The sequence below is a fragment of the Salmo salar genome, chromosome 21 (genome assembly GCF_965601325.2).
Source record: "Salmo salar chromosome 21, fSalSal1, whole genome shotgun sequence".
Lineage (NCBI taxonomy): Eukaryota > Metazoa > Chordata > Actinopteri > Salmoniformes > Salmonidae > Salmo > Salmo salar.
This window is the reverse complement of record NC_138311.1, coordinates 15,344,703-15,363,804: the sequence shown is the minus strand read 5'-3', so window position 1 is coordinate 15,363,804 and position 19,102 is coordinate 15,344,703. Positions and strand designations below refer to the sequence as shown.

General features: G+C 43.3%; 2 protein-coding genes across 5 annotated transcripts in view; one reads left to right on the top strand and one right to left on the bottom strand.

Moving 5' to 3' along the window:
* The window catches only part of LOC106581813 (plakophilin-4), a 116,787-nt gene extending 109,802 nt beyond the window's left edge, over positions 1-6,985 (bottom strand). For all 4 annotated transcript variants that reach the window (XM_082966982.1, XM_082966983.1, XM_082966984.1 and 1 more), the window contains exon 1: positions 6,799-6,985. In XM_082966982.1, the coding sequence (XP_082823108.1) occupies positions 6,799-6,853 (55 nt within the window). In that variant the 5' untranslated portion in view covers positions 6,854-6,985. The remainder of the gene's footprint in view (positions 1-6,798) is intronic.
* Positions 6,986-7,031: 46 nt separating this feature from the next.
* LOC106581712 (coiled-coil domain-containing protein 148) overlaps positions 7,032-19,102 on the top strand; it is a 46,630-nt gene continuing 34,559 nt past the window's right edge. The window contains exons 1-8 of the mRNA XM_045704455.2: positions 7,032-7,170; positions 9,256-9,320; positions 10,615-10,736; positions 13,845-13,948; positions 15,401-15,495; positions 15,654-15,811; positions 17,845-17,940; positions 18,191-18,372. Coding sequence (XP_045560411.1) covers positions 9,266-9,320; positions 10,615-10,736; positions 13,845-13,948; positions 15,401-15,495; positions 15,654-15,811; positions 17,845-17,940; positions 18,191-18,372 — 812 coding nt within the window. The 5' untranslated portion in view covers positions 7,032-7,170; positions 9,256-9,265. The remainder of the gene's footprint in view (positions 7,171-9,255; positions 9,321-10,614; positions 10,737-13,844; positions 13,949-15,400; positions 15,496-15,653; positions 15,812-17,844; positions 17,941-18,190; positions 18,373-19,102) is intronic.

The following is a 19,102-nucleotide window of genomic DNA, read 5'->3' as shown; positions in this document are numbered from 1 at the left end:
TGGAAATGTTGATTCGTCAAAGCTTCTTTATGCCCACCATTTCCTCAAGGCTCAAAACGTGTCCGTTTTCATCTTGTCACTTTATCAAGACATACAGACGTAGGATCTTAATTCGATCAATCTTTTGTTGACGAGAGTCATCTAGCTCCTCAACATCGACACTAGATGTTAAAAGCAACCACAGTAAAAGTACATAATAGCATCTGATGAAATGTCAACGTAAATGTCATGCACTTGAACTAAATTTGTAAAGTTTCAATGTCTCAACCCCTTTCCCTCAAGTTAATTACTAAACATACAGCACTTTGAAATTGCTTGACATTTAACAAGTGAATCTTCTGCCGGTTGAAAAGAATGAAGCAGCTGAGGCGTAGGAATCCTGCAGGTTGAATCTGGTTTCCGTTTTAGACTTGGAGCCTCAGCAGCCTGTATAAACCTCTGACATCAGCCCACATGACTTGAGGAGAACATAGGTTCCTGACGTAGGGGACAAGCCATCACCTCAATCCAAATCCAGCACCCAAGCGTGTCTGCACACCACTCTGGGACAACATCCATACCACATTTTGTAGTATTTCACTCAACCTACATCAACAGTCAACACCCCACTGAATAGTTAGGCTAGGCGATACATCGAACTATAGAGTTCACTATGAGGCCCACCAACTATACTGACGAAATACATCCGTCATCTGAATGAAGCCATCTGCGAGCACATCTTAGCCAGAAGAACAAAACACTTGGCCGTTTTGGCCCCAGCTGAACGTGTATTACTTACGGCGATATGACATCAGGCTTAACAATTGTCCATTCATCACGCAGTGTCATGCCAGGTTATGTCATGCTGTCCAGCGCTCAGTGACTGCCGCTGAATTCTCTCGAGGCCGTTTGTTAGGCAACGCGCTCGGGAAGGGAGACGGCCTGTCCGCCTCAGCCTTCAGCCTCTAGTAACCAGAGAGCGGGGGACCCCTGGGTGATACGGTAACATGCACTTTGTCTTTGAAATATTCAACAAGACGCCGTCCTCCTCCTCCCCATCGAGGAGGTAGGGTTGAGAGCTGGCAGAAAAGACTCTGGTCTGGTGAGTCAGCAACATCTGGAGCAATTCACACTGAAATGGCTCTTTCCCATTCCCTGCTGTCCAGTCCACATAGCACAAGTCTGGAGCGCGGAGAGCCGCTGGTCTTTCAGACTCAGCACGTCAGGACTATGAAAGGCTATTTCACTGGGGGGGGGGGGGGTCTATTGTGCACCTAATCTCTCAAAGCGCTGACATGCTTTGTGTTCTTTATTATCTTCTGCCGCCCAGGATCCAATCAAAGCCTGAAATCTGGAGCTCTTTCAGGAATTTATCTACATATATCTAGCTTGATCGGCAGCGCTGAGCGGCAGGCAGCCACACACGCCTCACCAAATCATTTCACTGTACCTCAACCCAACAACCCATAGTAGCAGAACTGAATGCAGACTGCATGTGGAACATTATCCTTACATTACCTTGATTTTATATACAATACATGAAAGCTAGCTTTACATCTAATCGAGGACTAGCATAGATTCTGCAATATGGTGGGTTTTATTCAAATACTGTACACGGTCCAGTGACGTCAACGGTTTAAACTTTCATGTGCCGGTGTTAGTTCATCTCTTCTCATCCTGTGGAAAAGGTCACCGATTAAAATACGTTGTGCTCACAGTTCTTCTATTCCCAGAAAAGTCTGTTGCCCAAGTGATAAAACAGGGATAGATATTACAGACTGACAGTGGAATTTCTCTAGTCTACAACTTGTGGTTGGCCTCAAGGATTGGGCTAACTCTCTTAAGACCACACCATGCACATGTGGGATGGAAAGAAAGAGGAAAAAAGGTTTGACGGAAAAAGAGGCATCCTAAAAAAGAAGGGTAATGGCAGCTCTTGATAGATACCCATTCTTAATGGATATTACGATTTGGTGATGGCCAGCCACAGAACCACAGAGGCAGTAGAGTGACTGGAGATGTGTCCAAAATGGCACCCTATTCCCTATACAGTACACTACTTTTGACCAGGGCCCATGGGGCTCTGGTCAAAACTAGTGCACTATGTAGGGAATAGGGTACAGGAGGTTGGTAGCACCTTAATTGGGGAGAATGGGCTTGTGGTATTGACTGGAGCGGAATCAGTGGAATGGCATAAAATACATGATTTCCAGGTGTTTGCTGCCATTGAAATTGCTCCGTTCCGGCCATTATTATGAGCCGTTCTCTCCTCAGCAGCCTCCACTGGAATAGGGGCCATTTGGGACGCATCCCCCGGGTCCTTCCAGGGGGACTCAGCGGGGTACAGAGCCTGTCACAGGTTGTTCAGGGCACACATGGAAACCCAGATAATCATGGATGAAAGCCGTGATATATCAGACATTATAAACTGGGTGGTTCGAGCCCTGAATGCTGATTGGCTGACAGTCGTGGTATATCAGACCTTATACCACGGGTATGACAAAATATTTATTTTTTCCTGGTCTAATTACATTGGAGACCAGTTTGCGTCGTTGAGTCGTGCCTAAGAACAGCCCGTAGCCGTGGTATATTGCCCATATACCACACCCCCTCTTGCATTATTGCTTAAGTATACCACGGGCATGTGAGAAAACGACTTGTTTACTGTTCTATTTATGTTGGTAACCAGTTTATAATAGCAATAAGGCACCTTGGGGATTTGTGCTATATGGCCAATATGCCACGGCTAAGGACTGTATCCGGGCACTCAGCGTTGCGTCGTGCCCCAAGTCAGCCCTTAGCCATGGTATATTGGCATTATACCACACCTCTCGGGCCATATTGCTTAATGGAGTGTATGCATAATGTAGGATTTATCATTATCTGATGAGAGAGAAAATCCTTTATTATCTGAAACATATCAAGGATTCAGATTAACTTGTGGAAAAAACAAACAAATGCACTTTATCGAACTGGAGTTGGTATTTCAACCCTCTCAGCTCTTGTGGACCGGTGATGAACTGTGGAGGTATTCTCTGGACAGGGGACAGGCTTTCCACTTGATTGCTTGAGGCTGGTAATAATGGGTAACACTGAACATTAAGTTGCTCTTAAACTATAATTACTACATTGTTGTTACATAGTACTGTATTACTTTGTAATTGCAGAAAGTGGAGTGTTTTTTGTAATTACATTACCAACATGAACAACAGGTTAATACAATATTGTTAGTAGTTGAATTAATTAGCATCCATTCACACACATCCCCTCTCAGCAAAAATACACGGATGATTATAACCTGTAAACATACAGTTGAATACACGTCACTAAACCAATAGCAGACCGTAAAACAAAGATAATGAATGCTTTATATAATGGGTATTATTCAGACATGAAATGTAGGCCAATGCGCTAAAATGGTTGAATTAATAACAATTCCGATAGGTAGGATGACCCGAGTCTACTGTCTGAAAGAGCAGAATTAGACAGAATGATTCAACAATGAGGGGCATCTAAGATCAGCTGAACTATTCAACTGACTGATGTCAGTTCCTGTGAAACGGCATCTGACATGAGCACGGGATCAAAACAATCACAACAAACCAGATCAAAAAGGGCCTCTTGCAAGCAGCAGCACACAGTCTGGGCCAGCTTCCCAAATGACAACCCTATTCCCTACATAGTGCACTACCTTTGACCAGAGCTCGAAGGGCCCTAGTCAAAAGTGGTGCACTATATTGGCAATAGGGTGCCATTTGGGATGCGGCCTAGCTGTGTTTCTGCTGAGACTCAGACTATAAAGGCAACAGTTGTTCCCATGATCACACAAACAATGCCGCATTCTTCATCTAGGGTCAACAGTCACAGTCTCACAATAACAGAGGAGCACAGAGCATTAATTGACTACATCTATACCAACATACAGGCAAGAGTGAGGGATGGCAACTCTCGAAGGGTCGGACAACATTCAAACAAACGTCATTGTTGCTGCTATGCTTCGTTTGCGATTGTCTCCCATTGTGGGCTGCACTAAAACATCCTCCTCACCACTTGTGCAAGAGCAACGCCACTTTCTCCAACCAAGAACACTCGCACAAAGAAGGTTTTTATATTCAGCCTTTGCTATAATACCTCATGATAAATGTTTCTTTTAATTTTTCATGAAGTGAATAGATGTCAGCTGGGAGGGTGGCTTGGGTAATGTGCATCACGAGGAGCATCGCATAGTGCATCTGACCTTGGAGAGGCAGAGAGAGAGAGAGAGAGAGAGAGTGAGGCAAAGAGAGAGAGAGAGGCAGAGAGAGAGAGAGGGAGGCAGAGAGAGAGGCAGAGAGAGAGAGAGGCAGAGAGAGAGGCAGAGAGAGAGAGAGGGAGGCAGAGAGAGAGAGAGAGAGAGAGGGAGGCAGAGAGAGAGAGAGGTAGAGGCAGAGAGAGAGAGAGAAAGAGAGAGAGGCAGAGAGAGAGAGAGGCAGAGAGCGAGAGAGAGGCAGAGAGCGAGAGAGAGGCAGAGAGAGAGAGAGGCAGAGAGAGGCAGAGAGAGAGGCAGAGAGAGAGAGAGAGGCAGAAAGAGAGAGGAATCACAGACTCAGAGTATAGGCTGGTAGTATAACATGACCTCAAATATCACCACCGCCACCTAGTGAGCTAGACTCTTAGAAAAAAAGGTTCCAAAAGGGTTCTGCAGAGGTCCCCATAGGAGAACCCCTTTTTGGCTCCAGGTAGAACCCTTGTCGGGTTCCATGATGAACCCTCTATGGAAAAGGGGCTCTATCTGGAACCAAAAGGGTTTTGCCAGGCTTCAAAGGGTTCTTCATAGGGACAGCCAAATAACTGTTTTTGGTTCTAGCTAGCACCTTTTATTCAAAGAATATACAGTACAGTGTATGGCAACTAGGTATGGACTGATGCCTGTAGAATATAAAGAGCTACATCTAAGCGGTTAGATGGGAGATAGTCTAGGTACTCTGATGTTGTTGATGATACGTTGTCAATCTTTTGGCACCATTGGTGACCAGGCACAATACTTTTCAACGGAAGAGAAAGTATTGAGAAGCATTGGAAGAGAACCACAGAAAGAAACAATTCCTTACAATAAGCAAAAGGCTATTTTGAACACAGTGACGCACACCAAAGTGAGCAAGTCACCAGCTGGACCAAAAGTGATTGGGTAAATAGGGAGAACTGAACAAATAAGTAGTTCATGCAGCTGTCAATCAAATCTCCGCAGCAAATGCACAAACACAAAAGCAACGCGTTGGTTCAGCTGCCCTGACAACCAAGCACATTCTTTGTCTCTGCCTTCGTGTACATGGGGAGAGATGTGTGAGATGTAAGAGACCAGTCAATTCTTATCGTGTGCATAGTGTCCAGAGGCAGTCGCACTGGTCTTCAGCAACACGTGTGCTCGTCTACTTCTGCATACGCTCTTGGAAACGTCTTCCCATGCAAGGCAACAGAGCAGCGCTATCCATCTCGTGAAGTGTTACGACGGCACAGCAGACTACTCCTGTATGCTTTGAGGTTATTTGGATGAGCATCATCGGTTCATGAAATACAGTCACTTGTCACTCAGGTGATCTCGATGACGAACTCATTTCAACTCTAAAATGCTGTGGCTACCTTCTGTCATTCCCTATGCAGCGTTTAGTTCCGACATGTGTGCACATTCCCAGAGGTGCATTTTAAATGAATGCTTGAAATGAAAACGTGGAGACGTCAACAACAACCCAACAGTTCCCGAGTAGGCTATGCATCTCTGAAATAGCGGGGAACAGTTTTGCTGCTATCCTGAGCGGGACAGTGAGTGATTCGAGTGAGGAATGTAGGCAATAGTGCGCGCTTGTGGCAAGACACTAAACCTCCACTGTTCCTTACACTGTACTACTGAAAATAAATGACCGTTCGCCGAGCTTCAAACCGACACGCCTTGGACTTTCCCTTCCGAGTATCCCAGTATCATTCTGCCCTAACATGCTTCGCCTTGATTTGCGTGAATCCAGAAAACGGCTATGTATGGGACTTGTCTATCTGAAATTACAAAACATGAACACGTTTAACAGTACGAAGAAACCACAAGAATTGCCAATCTCAAATACATTTATTTTATGTTAGACACACCGATTATAATTTAAAGGGACGAGCGTGACTAAAAGGTGGTTTTGGTTCGAATTGGTGCAGAACTGTACAACTATCTCGGCCTAGGCTACGTGATTTGAGAATTGGAGAAAAAAAAAGTATAATCAATGCCAATGACAAGTGTAGACTGTTAGACTAGGTAAGGACATGTAATACAGTCGTGAGTTTAAACTGAAATAAACTTGGTAAAATAAAGATGTAAGTAGGGAAGAATCTCCCGCCCCTCACATTCCTCAGATTCCCACACACTACCTATTCATTCTCTACTGGTGCATTTCGATCAAGACCTCAAGGACGATTGTATACAAAGTAGCTCGTCGTCCTGCAAAAAAGTAGCACTTCGTGTAACGTCCAACTGATACAATAATGGACAAATCAAAAGTTTCGGCTACAATGTATCAAAGCGCACCTAAACGCGACACTCACCACCCAGTGAAGGTCCCTCAGAGGTGTACGTACGGTGGTAGTGAATCAGCCACAAGAGAAATATTAGTGTGCATTAGCTAAGATCCTTGCTTGATATGTGAAGGCTGCCACTGCAACAACACATGCGGTAATTCCTACGGTTTAAAAATGAATTTAGGACTGAAATCAGAGCTCGTCTAGTACATATGCTTTTACTTGTACAGATATTGTAATGTTTATTTTTTCTTCTTCTCCGAATTAATGAAAGCAAGTCTGTACCTTGAGGAGTGTTATTGTGATCGCTGTGTTTTGGCGCGGATCCACATTGGAACATGTAACTTCACCGAAGTAGCACCTCAACAAGTCCTCTCCTAGTCCCATGCGTGCGAGGCGGTGGAACTCGCCTCCATAGTGAAGAACAAGACCCCCTTCTTCGCTAGCCGCTTCCACTCCAAAGGAATACGACGAGGACGCATGACGTCACCCCGCGGGACTCAGCTTTCGGTCTTCATTGGGTCTCGTCTGGAAAAGGGGGCGTTTCGTTGGCGACTCTCTTGTTGAATAGACCAATGGTGAGGGGGGGAATAGTTGCCTTGGTTACACATTTTGTCAACCAGAGACGTGTTATGCTGTGGAGGTGACCATCATAAGGTAGGATTTCGGTATAGGCACGTCTTTGGTAGTAGAACATATTTGTTATAGGCTAATCATGTGGTAAACGAACAGTGTATGTCCCTTTATGTAGGCTACTTGTGGTAGACTAAAAGCGACGTGAAACGTGGATTTATCTTGTTCTTGGGTTGGTCTAATTAATATAATTATTACGGGCCAGGTGTAGGCTTGTGAGCAGTGCACAGTGTAGACTAGGTTACTTTTTCTACTGTACATGTAGGCTCTGCGAATGTTATATCACTTTGAAACGCCACTGGCAAAGGTTGAGAGCAGTTCACGACGCGTCCACATAGAATTGGATTTACTGGGTGATGTTCCCATTTATTGCAGAATAGGCCTATAATACAGAGCTCCAATGCAAAAAAAAAAAAACATTATTACCGATACGTAGCGTAGGCTACAGACGTGATACATCAACGTTGTAGTGAGACAAACTTTATAGTGAGACGTAGATCTTTAGATCTTTCCTGAGACTAGAGGCTATGCCACCTCTAGCCATTTGGGGGGCCATAAATTAGATTTGGTACTCCCTGCCACCTCGCGGGCAAAACGGTTTAGTGCCCCCCCCCCCCCCCCCCCCCCCCCCCCCTCCTCCATTTTGCCAGGAGGTGGTGAGAAACTTTTGCAGATTTAAAGCAAATTTCTGTTCATATGATATCTATGTGAGAGAAACTCATTTAAAGCAAATATCTGTTTATATGATATCTACAAAATGTTAGCTGACAGGGGCTATTTTAAGTGACTGAAATAACAACTGGAAAACTTCTGATGCACTACGAAATGTCGAAATTTCACCTTGTGTATTGTACTTTTCTAACTCTCAACAGTAAGTTGAGACCCTTACTGAGTTCCCCTAGCGGTCGTGGAGCCCTACGCGCAGCACATTGTCTGCGTATAGGAAGAGTCGACATTGAGTGTAAAGAACCATATGCCCTCTCCTCTCACCTGTGCTAACACTTCGTTCCAGTCACTGTAGCTATAAACCACGGGATCAGTGGTATATCCATGCCAAAATGTCTCACAATCTGCATGGGTCATTGAAATGGACGTTGATATTTCTTTTCAGAAAAATGTCTTCCACACTTTAGGTAGCCTTGGAATTATTCCAATAGAATTCGTAGAAAAACCTCAAGACACACACAAGACACACACGCACGAAGAAAAGTGTAATCAAATGAATTAAGAATGAATTATTATTCTCTTTTGCTCTTTCCTTAACACCCTCCCACAGTCCTACCATGTAAAATTGATTTATTATTTTATTAAAGAACATTTGATGTCAGTCTTCAGCTGAGACATTTTGTTTGTGCATTTGTCAGTTTGTCTTATGTTGTGATATGATTAATTCACTTTTATTTAGTGTCACTTGCGATAATTAACCTCACAATAATAATTATATTATATGTAATTGACATAATACATTCTAAATGTATTTAGGAGGTTATGATGAATTCACTTTTATTTAGTGTCATTTACCATAATAAAGCACACCATAATTATTATATTATAAGTAATGTACATGATAAATTCTAAATGTATGTAGCCGGATATTCCACATTAGATAAACCCAATAAATATTCTAGCATGTCTCTTTACAGTAACACAGTGTCATCATGTCATCTGTCGTTAACTTTCAGACACTTTGAAGAGCTAATGAGAATTCATAGGCTATTTCTATAGCCTCTTAGACCCTGAATGTTGAATAGGCTGTTTTGAGAGAAATTTTGTGATAGTGGTTTTCTTCCATTAAGTTCTTCATTGTAAGTTTTAATCCTTCGAATAAGCTGATCAAAGCAACAGCAGGAACGGTGATGAGGTAGTGTGGTGACCTTTCTATCAAACTTTAAAGAACCTTCTGTTTACATATTCATGTTTTCCCCTTAGCTGATATAACTTGCTAAAATGCTTTGATTGCAATGGTGTAATGTTACATAACATATTACTACAATGATGATAAGAGATAATTATGTAACTGTGTTACTATTACACAGGCATACGGGCACACGCATGTGAAGTGTTACCCCAAATGATTTGTTTAAAATCCCATGTACTATTGTTCAACAGATGTGAAGCGATGAGTGGAAGAGACCTACGTAGCTTTATAACCAATTGCCGAACAGAAGATTTAGGTAAGTCAGCTCAGCTCCAATCCAAACCATTGCTGACTGCTTTACTGCTCTTTCCCCTAGACTCACTGACTTCATATTCTGCTGCTCTCTTTAGCACATTTGACCTCAAGTCCCTGTGTTAGGAGATTCAGCCATCTCAACCAAGACCTTAATGCCTGCCCTGTCAGTGGCAGCATGGCTTGTGTTTATTCACCCGTCTCCTGGAGTCACAGCTGAACTAATCAGGACCTGTCTGTCTGACATGTTTATTTCCTTCCTTCTTTCTACTCCTTATATAGGACATAGCTAATCACGAATACTGCATCCTCAATGGCACCCTTTTCCCTATGTAGTGCACTACTTCATTAGTGCACTACATTGGGAATTTGATGCCATTTGGGATGCACACAAAGACGCACATCAGAGTGTTATAGGACAGTGGATGTGCCATTTCCATCTCACTTCCTTTGCTCTGTCATAAATTGAAAGAATAGAGTATTGACAGTTTGAATGATTGACAGTTCATGCACTTTTCACATGCTCAATGCTTACTAGTACACAGCTGTCACGACTTCTGCAGAAGTCGGTTCCTCTCCTTGTTCGGGCGGTGTCCGGCGGTCGACGTCACCGGTCTTCTAGCCATCACCGATCCATTTTTCATTTTCCATTTGTTTTGTTTTGTTTTCCCACACACCTGGTTTTCATTCCCTCATTACGTGTTGTGTATTTAACCCTCTGTTCCCCCCATGTCTTTGTGCGGAATTGTTTGTTGTAAGTGCTTGTGCACATTGTTCTGGTGCACGACGGGTTTTGTACCCATACATTGTTATTCTGGATGCCGGTGGTTTTGTATATTAAACTGCTCCGGTTATTACCCAGTTCTGCTCTCCTGCTGTCACGCTCGTCGTAAGAATGAGGAGACCAAGGCACAGCGTGCGTAGAGTTCCACATGTTTAATAAAGGAAACTCACCAAAACAATACAGAACAAACAAAACGTGAAGTCATGGAGTGCATAACCTGCACATAAACAAGATCCCACAACTCAAGGAGGGAAAAAGGGCTGCCTAAATATGGTTCCCAATCAGAGACAACGATGGACAGCTGCCTCTGATTGGAAACCACACTCAGCCAAAACAAAGAAATAGAAAAACTAGATTGCCCACCCCACATCACACCCTGACCTAACCAAACTAGAGTAAAATAAACGTCTCTAAGGTCAGGGGCGTGACACCTGCGTCTGACTTCTCTGCCACCAGTTACGCACCCCTTACAACAGCTATATTGTATATCTGATGCTTTCTTTCATTGATATAGAAAAACTGACTCTACGGATGAAGGATGGACTTGGAAGCTCAAAGTATAAACCGGCTGAATATGAGAAACTACAAGCCATAGTTGATGCCAAACAACTGCAGTCTGTTCACATCGCTCAAAAGGTAGATATTCTTAATTTTTTTACTCTGTTACGGTTTTGGAATATAGGCCCTGGCCTATATATTTTTGTGTATCTAATATATATATATATCTCATTGCTTAAATGTATGCATAAATAAGACCTTATAGATGCCCAGTCTTGGTCATGATATGGTTTCAGTTTTTTTTCTTCGGTTTTTAATACATTTTTATCTTATTAACACTTTGTTCTAGCTAGCTATTTGTGTAGGTAGCTATCAAGTAAACACAATGATAGCAAGAGCGCGATAACTTCAATCAAATGGCATCTGTAATTACATTTTACAGAATGACTGATAGTTTGACTGTGTGAAATTAGGTGGCTTCTTGTGTAAATATTTTCCGTCTGGATACAAATTGTATACAAATCATTCAAATCCAGACGGAAAATATTTACACAAGAAGCAAAGTAGGTTTGCTGATCTAGGATCTGCCCATATAATAGTATTCATTACTATCTAAACGGCTAGACTGATCCTAGATCAGCACTCCTGCACAGAAGCTTTATGGATACAGGTCCTGGTTAGTAGTCTATACGATACCAGAGGCAAAGTGTTGATGAATGTATGAAGTCTAAGATGTAATGTTGTATGATATACTGTATATTTAGTAATTCCAAAGTACAGTATGTTCTTGAACGTCCTTAGGTGCAAGCTACCACGTTCATTAAGTAATTCAGCTGTTCTTTTAGGCAACATAAAACAACCATCTCGCATACTAATTATGTATGTGCAACTTTTATGGAGACAGTTGATGGGTGACAGACCTGTTCAATTAATGGGACGGTAAAAGACTGAGACAGTGCATGCATGCCTCTGCATGATATCTGCACATCATTTCCTTCTGAGGACATATTTATATAGAGTTGTTTTTTCTTTCTCAGATGAGCAGCCATGAGGTCTTTCTGAATCACAATCCAGACCTGCATTCAAAATTTGAAGATCATGGGGCGTACACACACGCACGAGGGTGCGCTCACACACATAAACACACACACCCCCTCTCCAATGATCCGGAGGAGGGGATTGACGATGAAACAGCAGACCATTACGTAACCTATATGCGCTCTCCAAAACATATCAAATTAAAAAAGAATATCAACATTATAAAGAATTGGATTAGCAGTTTGAATATTCATGAGTCCGCTGGAGGATCAACCATAAAGCTGTTTGAAGTTCTCATCTCTCTACATCCTAGCATTGTGAGAAGTTAACCCTAGGGGCCATGGGGATTATGCTTGTAGACCTGCAGTGTTTTAATTGGTAAACTGTGGCAGCAGATTTTTAGTGTCTTGTTATGGTTGCCCATGGCTCGCTCCAATTCAGCTCTCTGCAAGGACCTGATAAGGCATCCAGTGTTGCATACACCCGCCCCGCTGAAAGGCAGGCTTTCTATTGTGGATTTCCCAACAGTGATAGAGGGGAAATAAATGACTGTGAGTTGCCGCAGGATGTGATCAAATGATTGGTTCTCCAGTAAGAGAGTGGGAGTGTCCTGGATACTGAGGCCTTAAATCTTTGCAGGAGGGCTCCTGATAAAATCCCTAGATCAACACATAATAAAGGGAGAATTCACAGCGTACTTTAATGGCTGGGGTTTCTAGCAAGGCAATCGAGAGCAGTGGTTTGCCTCTGTTTGTTTTCTTCTTTTTTAGAAACACACTTTATATATACTGAACAACAATATAAACGCAACATGTAAAGTGTTGGTCCCATGTTTCATGAGCTGAAATAAAAGATCCCAGAAATGTTCCATACACACAAAGAGCTTATTTCTCTTATATTTTGTGCACAAATTGGTTTACATCCCTGTTAGGGAGCATTTCTCATTTTCCAAGATAATCCATCCACTTGACAGGTGTGGCATTTCAAGAAGCTGATTAAACAGCATGATCATTACAAAGGTGAGCCTTGTGCTGGGAACAATTAAAGGTCACTCTAAAATGCAGTTTTGTCACACAACACAATGCCACAGACGTCTCAAGTTTTGAGGGAGCGTGCAATTGGCATGCTGACTGCAGGAATGTCCACCAGAGCTGTTGCCACAGAATTTAATGTTGATTTCTCAACCATAAGCCGCCTCCAATGTTGTTTTAGAGAATTTGGCCGGCCTCAGAACCGCAGACCACGTGCAACCACGCCAGCCCAGGATTTCACCTGCGGGATTGTCTGAGACCAGCCAGCTGGACAGCTGATGAAACTGAGGCGTATTTCTGTCTGTAATAAAGCCCTTTTGTGGGTAAAAAAAACGATTTCTGATTGGCTGGGCCTGGCTCCCCAGTGGGTTGGCCTGGCTTCCAAGTATGTGGGCCTATGGCTGTGCCCCTGCCCAGTCATGTAAAATCTATAGATTAGGGCCTAATGAATTTATTTCAATTGACTGATTTCCTTATATGAACTGTAACTCATTAAAATCGTTGAAATTGTTGCATGTTGTGTTTATATTTATGTTCTGTATATGTTATGCATGTTCCACCGGAATATTTAAATTTGCCAATGTATTTTCCTTTCAAGTATTCAACGGTGATAATGTTTCGCATGAATTGCAGCAGATTATGAGCCTTTCAAAGTAAATATTTCAAGGACAAAACCACACACACACTGACTGAACTAAACTGCTGAATAAAGACCATTTTGCCATGATGCATGAAAATGAAAAATGTATCAATCTCTCATTCTGGGTTGTTCAGCTAGGAACATAGAGCACTAAGAAGGACACTCCTTTTTGGTCATGTTTCATACCACATGTATTACTCATAGTCTAGGCCCCAAATGACACGCTATTCCCTACATAGTGCAGTACTTTTGACTAGCCGCCTACTAATTCTACCCACAAGTCCTTCTAAAAAAAGAATATAAAGTGAATACAGAATAAAGTGCACTTTATAGGCAATAGGGTGCCTTTTGGGACGCTACCATAATCTACCACGATTGCGGTCTTTGCTTTGGTCATGACTGGTCACAATGATATCAGCGATTATATGATAATGCTAACATAATGATATCATGTTATCATAAACTTGTGAGGGATTATTGATAAATATCACAGTGTTCCACAGTTAACCATAGGCTGATATAAGATCTGTCTTTCAGGTGAAGAGGACTCTCCGCACAGCCAAGGAGACCAAAGAGAGCTCCCTACTGAGGCAGCACAGACAGGTGTGGAGCAGAGAAAACATCAAACTAGCCAACGCAGGGTAAGAAACCCCTCCCAGCATACCCATCACCAGAGTGTGAATTATACCATGGCATTCGGGGATCTCTCTTTCTTCACAGGACCTCCTCATTTTTAGTAAAGAAAAAAAGTAATTTAACAGTAAATATATATATTACCTGTCAATTTGGCATGAACACAACCAGTAATGATGTTTTCATCTTATTGTCAAACAGATCACTTCAAAAAGTAGGCTTCTTGCGCATGTTCGTCCGCTCCAAAATAATTCCAGCATCCCAAACGCGCCATTTGATGAAGACAAAACACCTAAAAGTGTAATGACATTCAGCGATTGTCATTGGGTCTACACTCTTGTAGCCTGAATGAATTGTTGTGTCTTGCTGACAAAATGACCTTTTTTGTAGAAAGAAAAGTTGAGACACCTGAAAATGGGCTGAGATACGGGACTGTACCAGGATGACAAGTGCAGCAACATGGGAAAAATGGTTTAAACCACGAAACAGAGGTGGGGGTGTTTGTTTAATTTGGAATAAGCTTTTATTTGAATATTTACCATTGTAGCAATACAAATTACATTTTAAGCAAAGTGTTGAATGGTTAAATTAGCATTATTTAGAGACTCCCCCCAAGTTTGACTTTGTTTCATTTGGGGGGGGGGGGGGCTCATGTCTCATTCAGGGGGTTTAAGACCCCCTGGGCCCATCGCACTCTGCCCATCACGTCCATTACCATGAACCACTACACCAAGTACTGTACTGTAGTCTTTACCCACCCTACTCGGCCAACAGGTCTGGCCAGCACCTCTCCAAGATAAAATTAACAAAAATAAGCCCCTCTAAAATGGGAGATTCAAGATGGCTTTCCATAAACAAAGCAAGAAAGAAGGGAAGAAAAGGGAGCAAGAACGAGAGAGGGAGGAGGTCTCAGTGGAAGGTGCTAGCTGCTGTGGCATTGCCACAGATACTTTCCCTAGCGTGATGATGAGGCAGAGGAAGCAGAAGAATTGGGCTGCCGCGGCCCGCTGGTGTCATGCGTTGTGAAGTGAGAAGGGCAGCGCTAGCTCCTGGGCGCATGCTGCCGCTTCTCGGGGTAATGACTGTGTCGGAGAGATCCAAGGTTAATGGTGTACACAAGCGTGGGTTCCTGTAATGAAGACAGATACACAGATAGACAGGCTGCACCACAGCGCCAGCACATATCCACTGAATTCATTAGTGTGCTGATGATGTAAGAGAGGAGAGAAAAGGTTTGTTTCTATAGTTACAATCCCATTAGATTTTAGCTGGGACTAATGTATGAGCATGCGCCACACACTGTGTTGATACATCCCAAGTGGCACCCTATTCTCTCTGGGCCCTGGTCAAAAGTAGTCTACTTTATAGGGAATAGGGTGCCATTTGGGATGTGTTCAGTAGTGCTGGTACAGTATCACTATGATTCATGGAATTCCCTTTGCTCTCTTTTCATGATGCAGGGAAAAGGCTGAAGCTGAGCTGCAAGGATTTCTGGGATTGAATGGTCTGGGCAGTATAATAGACAAGGAAGTACTCTCTGAGCTGCTGGACCACGGTACAGAACCCCTCTCAGTCCTGAGTGTGTAGATACCGTTCCAGTCCCTATAGAGTGAGACAGTACCATGCTTACGCGTGTGTGTGTGTGTGTGTGTCTGTTCGCATGCATGTTTGTGTGCGTGTGTGTGTCTGTGCGCACATGGTGTGTGTCATTAGAACTGCTTCTGGAGAGTGAGCTGGATGCATTCAGGTGTGCCACGGTAGAGCCCATCTGGCAGCTGAGGGAGGACTTGCAGTACAGACTGACTGAAGTCCAACACCAGCGGCAGCACCAGCCTCCTCAGCCAGCAGACTGGGAGAAGGTACTGCACCAGGTACGTAACAACATGGTCGCTGCCCAAAATGGCACCCAATTTCCTAGTAGTGCACTACTTTTGACCAGGGCTCTGGTCAAAAGAAGTGAACTACATAAGGGATAGGATACCATTTGGGACATGACCTGAGAGAGGAGCTGAGGCAATCTGTGCCCACTGCTTCAGAAAGCTGCAGAGGAACTTACTTTTCTCCATCTCCATCTCCATCCAATTTTTTTTATCCATGTAACGCAAGGAATCTTAAGGCATTCACACTCTCTGCAGGTACCAAAATAATAGTGAGTACTCTGCAGATCCTAGAGACTTGAAATAAATCAAAGTCCTGTTCCTTTCGCACAAAAGTCCTCAGGTTACCCACAGTGCAGCATTCATTCCTCATGAATCTGGTGTTTGTTCGAAATCCATGCTACATAAGTCACCACTATTGAGTGAATTCTCCTTTTGACTCCTGGAGGCTTTTTTATGCTCCGGGAGAGAATGGTGGGATTAAGAGCAGGCAGGAGGGGTGTCTTTAAAACCAGGCCATATAGGGGGATGAGGAAGACACTGCCAGCCATTTTGTCTGCCTGCCTCCCTGCCCCTGTGTGAGTGAGTCAGTCTCTGGCGGCTCTTCATCCCCCATTCCTCTTCTCTTTCATCCAGACCCTGCTGTCTTCCCCACTCAGTACTGCCCACCTGAGAGCCTCACCACAATGGAGCTTCTCTCTCTCTCTCTCTCTCGCTCTGTTTCTCTCTCTCTCTGTTTCTCTCTCTCTTTCTCGCTGTCTCTTCTCTTTCTCTGTTTCTCTCTCTCTCCTCTCTCTTTCTCTTCTCTCTCTCTCTCTCTCTCTCTCTCTCGCTCTGTTTCTCTCGCTCTCTGTTTCTCTCTCTTTCTCGCTGTCTCTTCTCTTTCTCTGTTTCTCTCTCTCTCCTCTCTCTTTCTCTTCTCTCTCTCTCTCTCTCTCTCTCTCGCTCTGTTTCTCTCGCTCTCTGTTTCTCTCTCTCTCTCTCTCTTTCTCGCTCTCTCTTCTCTTTCTCTGTTTCTCTCTCTCTTTCTCTTCTCTCTCTCTGTCTCTCTCTCTCTCCTCGTTCTCTCTTCTCTCCTCTCATTCTCCTTTTACCCATTGACCAGCCACGCTTAAAACCATTCGCTTGTTAGAAGGCAAACGATAATAACCAACTCAGCACTACTCTACTGACCGGCACTGAACTGAAGCTCTCAACTACAGCTCCAAATGATTCGACACTTGTTGAAGTCTTGTTCTTCCCACTGGGAACAACGACGTGTGACGTGTGATGTTTTGGAACAGCGCGTACCCCGTTAGATGAATAATGTCATCATTCAAGCGAGAGCCATTCATTTTGGTTTAACGAACACAATCAAGAGTTTCTTGTGGAGATGAGATCCTGAGTTTCTTGTGAGTCACCTTTGTAATAGTTTCTCTCCATTGGGTGTAAGCATGCATTTGTCCACCTTTAATACATTACCATGAACCCAAATGATGCTGGTGGATGATATATTTCAACATATTTGAAAATTATTACATTTAGATTGAATGGCCTTCATTTCCTCACACTTCCTGGACGTTTTTGAATGAGAACATGTGCAGGAGGAAGGGCAATCTAATGCTTTTCTTTGCGATCTAGTATGTACTGTTGCACAATAGACTGCTTTCCTCTCTCTGAGCGGCATCAAAAATCCAACCTGTTAGAAACGGAAAGAGGGTTTAATTACAGATAAATTGGCTCCAGTGAATTGCTTTGATTATATGATTCACTGTATTTGTCCACCAAGTTGAAGATAAAGCAAAACAATACTGGAAAATTGACATTTGAAAATTTCTGTGGATCGTGTACTTTAACAGAGACATCCGTTTGCGCTTCCTCTCGCAACATTTTATCAGATACAGAGCCCCTATACCATGATGGATGTCAGAGGAGGGCAGACTGATATTTCTCAGATGTAGAAGAGAAACGAGTTTGTTTGTGTTCAAAAATGTGTCTGTGAGGTCACCGTCTGTGTGAATCTAAAGATCTTCTCAACACACGCACAGGTCAACTTTGTGAAGGACCAGCAGGACGCCATCAACGGAAAACTTCACACAGAGTATCTGGCCATAGAGGAAGACATCCTGTCCCTGGGAGTGGAGGTACCTAGGTCTCACACCATTAGGGTCGCATAAATCTGATAACTTTCCACAAATTCACAGGTTTTTCCAGAGATCATGGTAGGAAGATTCCTTATTTCCTGTTGATTCCTGGCATCTTCCAACTGAGATTTCCAGGGGAACATGTTTCAACCCTTTCTCTTGCCATGACGTTCGATTGTGCTGCCAACAAATCCAGCCTTAACGTTTCACAATGTCATTTCAAAAGACATAACCATATTGTCCTTTGCAGGAGAGTTCTACCAAAACTGCAGACTGTCTGGTTCCGGTAGACCAGGTTCCAGAGGAGGTTTTGTATATAGACTGCCCCTACCCTGGACTGACAGCCTCCTTGATCAAGGAGTTCCAATCCCTGTCTGAGAAGTACCAGTCCAGGTTGCAGAGTGTACAGGACCGCCTACAAGGACTGGATAGGTAAAGAACTGCGCTGATCACAACTATAGTAGTCTCACCCTGAAGGTTGAATCCACTGGGCACAAACTGGTTGAATCAACATTGTTTCCACATCATTAAAACAAAAAAAATGAATGTAATGACTTTTAATCAACGTGGGAAACTGATTGGATTTGCAAAAAAAAGACATCAACGTCAAGGAATGTCAAAAATCTTTTTTCCACCTTATAACCTAAATCCAATGACAGGGTTCAAAGAATGTTTGATTTCACGTTGAATTCACGTTAGTTGACAACTCAATCTAGACATTGAACGGACGTCTGTGTCCAGCGGGTAGATCCTCCTGAGCTGAAACAGGGGTTGCTTGATAGCCCGCCATGTTGAATTGATATCTTGCTCAAAACGAATCAAAGCAAAGCGCCGGTGTTGATGCAGAGAGATCCTGCCGCGTGACATAATGATAGAGCACAGTGTGGATGTTGAAGAAAGAGATGAAAGAGTCAGCTTGGTACGTAGGCCATATACACATAAAACGAGTTTACCCTCGCCAGGGAGGCTGGCTGTTAAAAACAGGTAGAGTCTAAAAGTTCTGTCAGAGTACCAAACTTGTACGCACAGCAGTGTTCTAGAATATTGGACCGTTTGCGTTCATACTTTTCAAATTCTCGGCGCAAGCTCAAGCAATTTCTCCAGCTGTCAACATGTTGAAATGAATAGAGGACACATACCGGGAGACGCGACGGTTGGGAAT